General features: G+C 61.2%; 1 protein-coding gene across 1 annotated transcript in view; it reads left to right on the forward strand.

Annotated features, from left to right (window-relative positions):
* Nucleotides 1–601, forward strand: part of NPHP4 (nephrocystin 4) — a 95,568-nt gene that overhangs the window by 28,880 nt on the left and 66,087 nt on the right. Inside the window, exon 8 of the mRNA XM_025048588.1 lies at nucleotides 1–28. This exon is cut by the window's left edge and continues 145 nt beyond it. Within this exon, the coding sequence (XP_024904356.1) occupies nucleotides 1–28 (28 nt within the window). The remainder of the gene's footprint in view (nucleotides 29–601) is intronic.

Below are 601 nucleotides of genomic sequence, written 5' to 3' on the forward strand. Positions count from 1 at the left end.
GGAAAGTCGTCTCCTCTTCGAAGGCCAGGTATTCTCCCAGGGCCCGAGCCCCGGCCTGCGTGGGATTAGGAGACGTGAGTGGCACGTAACCAGGGGCCCAAGCGAAGTCCTTGCACGTGCGGCGTGCACCCCCCGCCCGGGGTCTTTCCCGGTGTCCCTGGCTGAGCTGCACCCGTTAGGAGCAGACCTCAGAGCTGTGAGGTTGGAGAAGTCCTGTTTATGTGCTGTGGCAGTTTTGGAGTTAGCATTATGGGCGCTTCTAGCTTAGGGTCTGTGGGGACCCTGGCGTGCTGCCCTCCAGATGTGCCCTACGATCAGCTTGTCACACGATGGAGAATCGTGTTGCTCCGCGCAGCCCCTTCTTCCCGGAACAGAACCAGACACACGTCCGAGGGGTGCCATGCGCGATGCGGGCAGGGGCCAGCCCTGGGGGTGGGGCCTCCCGGGAGACCCGGCTGTCGACCTGGCCATGTCATTCCGTCCTCCTGGCTGACACAAGCTCTGGCTGTTTGGAAAGAGCGTTGATTGTGGCAACTGAAAAATGGTTCTGGTTTGGGGAATTACCTTGGGGCCAGATTCAGAAGAGCTCAGTGGCGGGGTC

The sequence above is a fragment of the Pteropus alecto genome, unplaced genomic scaffold (assembly GCF_000325575.1).
Source record: "Pteropus alecto unplaced genomic scaffold, ASM32557v1 scaffold125, whole genome shotgun sequence".
NCBI classification, from domain to species: domain Eukaryota; kingdom Metazoa; phylum Chordata; class Mammalia; order Chiroptera; family Pteropodidae; genus Pteropus; species Pteropus alecto.